The 6,000-nt window shown below is 40.4% G+C and overlaps 1 protein-coding gene across 1 annotated transcript in view; it reads right to left on the minus strand.

Moving 5' to 3' along the window:
- Positions 1 to 4,477, minus strand: part of UBE2W (ubiquitin conjugating enzyme E2 W) — a 65,539-nt gene extending 61,062 nt beyond the window's left edge. Inside the window, exon 1 of the mRNA XM_073794526.1 lies at positions 4,403 to 4,477. Within this exon, the coding sequence (XP_073650627.1) occupies positions 4,403 to 4,417 (15 nt within the window). The 5' untranslated portion in view covers positions 4,418 to 4,477. The remainder of the gene's footprint in view (positions 1 to 4,402) is intronic.
- Between the last annotated feature and the right edge of the window lie 1,523 nt (positions 4,478 to 6,000).

Below are 6,000 nucleotides of genomic sequence, written 5' to 3' on the forward strand. Positions count from 1 at the left end.
CAGCTAAATTCTAAAATCAGAAATATCCAGGAGGCAATATTAATTATTTTATGAAATGAGCCAATAGGGAAAAAAAAGATTATGTACAAAATGAAAAAAGAAACATAACACAAAAAACACTGTTTTATGGTTTAGCTGAAAACAGAATACCCTAATATTGCTACACTTTTAAGAAATGTTTTGAATCACATAAAAATTCACTTTAATAATGCTTTTGTAGTTTGGGGATAGAAAGTTTGTACCAAATTATCTAAGTCCCGAAAATGCTAAATCTAAAAATTTGTTATCGACAACTTTCCACATAATATTTTAAGAATTCTAGAATCATCAAAATTAAACGTAAATCTATTTCTTTACTCTAACTCCTGCCAATTTTAAGTATCACCATGAACCCACCATTCTCAAAGAATGGTTTCTTAAAACATAATCTAATCATATCTTACTTGGTGATTTGTGACTTTGTTCTAGGAAGAAAAAAGAAAAAGAAAAAAATGGGAAAGAACATCTCAAAGGGCTCATATAAATCTGAAAACCACAATCTTGAACTATATATTGAAGAACAACTCTAGCAAAACTACAGAGCAGAGCTTCCCCAGCATTACAGGTGTACCAGAATACTGATCCTCATCCCCAGTGTTTCACTCTGAACTGCTTGGCCAGGTGCTTCTAGCCTCCAACAATCTCACCCACCCTGGTGTGCAATTCAAAACGTATTTTCTGTGTGTGCCACAGCCTAAAAAAAGGCTGAGAGGCACTGATAGAGTATACTGCAGTAGTTACAACATCAACTTTAAAATACATACTCTCCGAAAAGAACCTAAAAAAGGATATATATAAATGTATAACTGAATCATTGTGCTGTACACCTGAAATTAACACACTGTAAATAAACTATACTTCAATAAAATTTTTTTAAAAAAGATAAAACAACAACATACTCTCCAAAGAAGAAATTCAAAGTCTACCTTTACTTGATATCCTGATGATCCTAAAGGCTAATTTGTTTTATTCATTTATTTATTTTTATCAATGTAAGTAATCAAGTCTTATGTTACATTTGTATAATATGCATGTTTTTAAAATACAGTTCCTCTTACAGCTTAAGTAACCTCCTCATCAGCAATAATATCCTGGTGCGCGTTAAGATAAAGAAATCTACTGAAAACTTTTTTAGGTAAGGACATGGTTAGAGCAGCATTCATGTATAGCTTATTTTTTCCTAAGCACTCAAACTAAAATCCAAAAAATATTTCCTAACCTCCTTCCACAATTTTTCTCCATAGCACTATCACCTTCTAATATAATAGCGATTAACTTAAATATTTTGTTCTTATCCATTACCCCTAACCAGACTATTACATTCACAAGGGCAGAAATCTTGCCTGCTTTTGTTCACTGCTGTATCCCCAGCACCTAGATGAATACCAGACACATAGTGGGCCCTCAAAAAAATAACTGATGAGTGAATGAACAAATTTCATAATTTAGCTGTAGTTTTATGTATAATTTATTTGTTTTGAGGAGTTAAATTTTGCCATTAAGATGGTCAGGAAAAAATTTTGTTCTAAGACACAGAATAACCACACAGAAAGTGTTGTGTTTCAAAAAGCTCAGTTTATCTATATTAAAATATTTTTCAAGATACTACCAGAAAAGGATGTGAAGAAAAGGGAACCCTTGTACAATGTTGGTGGGAATGTACACTGGTGCAGCCACTATGAAAAATAGCATTGAGGGTCCTCAGAAAACAGAAATTAGAACTACTATTTGATCCAGCAATTCCACTCCTGGGTATATATCAGAAGAAAACGAAAACACTAATGTAAAAGATACATGCACTCCAATGTTCAAAGCAGCACTATTTACAATTGTTAAGATATGAAAGCAATCTAAGTATCCATCAACAGATGAACATATAAATAAGATGTTGGCGTGCGCACATGCACACACACACAAACAATGAAATATTACTCAGCTGTAAAAAAGAATGAAACTTTGCCATTTGCAACAACATAGATGGACTTGGAGAGTATTATGCTCAGTGAAATAAAATCAGTCAGAGAAAGAAATACTGTACAGTATCACTTACATGTGGAATCTAAAAAGTAAATCTAGTGAATATAACAAAAAAGAAACAGACTCACAGATATAAAGAACTAGTGGTTAACACTGGAGAGGGAAAGGGAGAGGAGCAAGATAGGGAGACAGGGTTAACACGTACAAACTACTACGTATAAAATAAGCTACAAGGATATATTGTACAGCACAGGGAGTATAGCCAATATTTCCTAATAACTATAAATGGAGTATAATCTTTAAAAATTGTGAATCATTATATTGTATGTCTGAAACATAAACTATTGTATATCAACTATGCTTCGATTAAAAAAATTTTTAATAAAAAAGATACTACCAGAAAATCTGTATCAGGTATTTTTAAAATACAAATAAAAGGAAGAATTTAGTTTTAATTAAAATAGGAAACATCAGTTTTCCATTCCTCTAATCAGAAGACATAAAGGAATAAAGGATGAAAAGACAGTCAGAGGTAGTACTTGGGATGCAGAAAAACGCAGTATTGCACTGCCTAGTATTGTTTCCATTGCTTAAGTCGCCATGTAAAATTCAAGACTGTCAACACTGTTTTGTACCGACTCAAGTTTTTTTCTCTTAAAAACTGAAATCTGTCTTCTCCAGACACTAAAAGTCTAAATCTAATCAGCAAATTAGTTATCCCTATAATCCTCCTGCCAAATATAATCACAAGTATAGTGGATTTTAATCTTTCAATACAAATAATCTTAAATTGGTCATATAGCCGATCTACTGTTCAACTAGTGTTCTACAGTTCCTTTTTTGGCCCAAATGATGAAACTTCTCTAACGTCTCTGGGGAGATTAGGGTAAAGTATAATGTTTCCTGAAATTGTTCTTGTTTTTTCTCTGGATTACTTCATGACATCTCTTCAACTAGGAACGTTATATACAGTTTTCTTTTTCTATTCTGCAGGGAAGTCCAGAGGGAGAAGCAAAAGTAAAAAGAGTCTTGAATGGAGAGGCTGAAAGGGGACAGACAACACAAAAGCACAGAAGTAAATGTGAAGCAAATACGTGCACAGAAGAGGAAGAAGATTCAGAAAAGAGAAGAGATGAAAGAAAAGCACTTTTCTCTCCTAAAAAGAGGAAAAAAGGGACAGGGAAACGTGCTTATTCTTCTAGAAACAAAAGCATAAAATCCTTCCAAGAAAAACGTGGTCTCTTTCTTTAAGATGTTGTTAAAACTCTAAAAAGCGCTCAGATGACACTCCAAACGGGAGTTCTGCCTTCTCTTCCTATGTTTTGACAGAGCTAGTCTTCATCTGTAAATTAAATGCAAGCTATAGATAATGCAGAGTTAATCTCTACAAAACTGCAACTGTGGATGCCATCTTTGCCTGAAAAAAAATCAAACTCCTTGGATTTCGTAAAAAGGAGCCTATTAAGTTGGAAAACCAGAAAACCACGCATTGCCAAGTCAGGTAAATACAACACGGGTTAATAAAACACCTCCTACCAAACTAAGGTTCCACTAAAGATCTGGCGAAGAGGGGTAAAAGGCTGTAGCCTAACCGCGACCGCAAGGGTGGGGCACCGTAGGAAATAAAAAGATTTGAGGGCGAGCTATCTATCCCGGGAGCTATGGGGAGCTGGTGACTTGTCTCTCGGGGAGACTGCATATTAGGCGGCAAATGACTTTGATGGGCTAACTGCAGCTTCGGGGAGAGTAAGAAAATGGGCTGCTGGACGTATGTTCGTTGAGAGTGCGGAGGCTGAAAGAGGAAGGTACCCCTGGGGCAAAGGACTAAGAGTCAAAAGGGGAGTCGAGGGGCCGAGCAGGCCAGGGAGGCCGGGCGTGGGAGGCCTGAACAGAGGCCGCGAAACGCCTCTGCAGCCAGCCGCCTTCTCCGGGAACGCCTTTTCAGCTCCCCACACTCAGCCCCTCTCAGGGCCGCCCCTGCCCCGGCGACAACGGCGACAGCAGCTGTTTCCGCCCAGCCGGGGACCGCGGAGGAAAAGACATCCCTGGGGCGGGGGTCAGCCCAGCGGGAGCCGTCCGGGTTTGCTGGAGATGATTCCGAGACCACTGCCCCTGAGCGAACATCAAACTTCGCCCTTTCCTCCCCTTAGCCTTCTTTATCCCCCAACTTCCCGGCCGGCTGGTGTCCGCTTCGACCGACCGAGAAACCCCCTTCTTCTCGCCGCCTCTCACCCCTCCCAACGCCCGGACGCTGGGGAAGGACCGGCTACTGGGGCCGCTCCGGAGCCGGCCCAGGTACCCAGAGTCCCAGACACCCCCCCGGACGAAACGCTCGGATCCTCCCTGTGGCTCCGGAGCCCGCCCAGATGCTGCAAACTCCTCTTACCTGCATTGACGCCATGATAGAACCATCCCCCCCAAGACCGGCGAGGCCAGAGACGCAGGGGGCGGAGCTGCCGTGCTTGCGTCACGCCGCGGGGGCCCAGCATCCTGGGCGCGGGGGGCGGGGCCTCCAATGGGAAGGGGAGTGCGCGAGGGGATTGGCTGGCGCAGTAGGCGTCCGGAGGGGGAGGCGCGGACCCGGCCGCGGTGAATGGCGGTGTCGGTACGTTCGGTCACATCCAGCTCCCCAGCCTCCACTAAGATCCCCACTCGCTACCCCGATCGCTTAGGAAACGCTACTCGGGTTTTGACCCGAGCCACGATTGTTCTCTTTTTTCTGTCTATACCTCGAGATCCTGATGTCCAGATCCGTGGGTTTTGGGGTTTTTTTTCTGTTTTGTTTTGTTTTTCCAACCACAGGTGTATGGTTTACAGATTTTTTCCATTCGGATGCTTTTTCCACATTACCATGCCCACTTTCACAGCTTTGGGGCAAGATAAAACTTGCCGCAGGGCTGCTTTCTAGTCTTTACGGACCTGGAAGTCTTCTCATATTCCTAATTTGGGGAAGAGAGACACAGATTTCCTTGCACAACGGGATGAGAATTGAGGGCAGAACAGCACTTTGATATTTTAAAGGCAAGGGTAGATTTGTGGAACTGAAACTTGCCTGAAGGGGAAGAGAACATTTGGAAGTTTTTCTTTTGTTTGTGTGCAATTTCTGCCCCGTTACCCTAGCCCCTCAGTTTGAAACTTCACGTGTATCAATAATAGTTATAGTGTTACGGCACTGACACTTGGTTAGAGATTTGACCCTAGACATGAAATTGTTTTTAATGTATCAGTGTCACGCTATAATATACACATACCTTCTGTCACATCCAGATTTCTCTTCAGCCTGTTTTGTAGTGGGCAGTTTTGTGGTCGTTCCACCTAGGGATGTATATGAGTAGGGAGAGCTGAGTACACAGAATTTATTCTGGGAGTGCACCAGTTCTGCCAACATTTATCAGAAGCCACATAGAACTGAAGATGTTATTGGTTTATAAAAGGAAAATGGAAGCCAAATGCTTGCACTTCCTGTTCTGTTTTTTGTTTTTTTTTTTAAATGTAGGTGGCTGATACATGAGTAGAAGACTTTTAGTTTACCAGAATGAAAGCTTAAAAATCTGTCATTTTATTAACTTGGAGTTCTTTTAAGAAATTTATGTAAGATTTAAATATAAGAGCAATGTAAGATATCATCCTTCCCACTCTTTAGATCATTATGTTCTCTGTGAAATTCTCTAAGGTAAAATGTGTTCAAAAAAGGAAAAAAGATCCTTAAAATACCCTACTTATTCTATGGTATAATACTAAACACCCTATTCTTCATCGCTAGAGAAGAATTTATATTGGTATACTTTTCTTCCTCTTAGACTTCCACCCGATTGCCAGAAATGGGCTGGTTTTCCCTTTGTTGTGCAAAATGACTGTGTCCTTGAGGAATGTTTGCAGGCTTCCGGCAACCAAGGATGATCCAGAAACATATCAGGTGTCAGCCCAGTTGCGTTGCCTACATTTCAACTGAGTAAAACTCATATCATGAAAGAGGAAAGCTTT

The sequence above is a fragment of the Tursiops truncatus genome, chromosome 17 (genome assembly GCF_011762595.2).
Source record: "Tursiops truncatus isolate mTurTru1 chromosome 17, mTurTru1.mat.Y, whole genome shotgun sequence".
Classification (NCBI taxonomy): Eukaryota; Metazoa; Chordata; class Mammalia; order Artiodactyla; family Delphinidae; genus Tursiops; species Tursiops truncatus.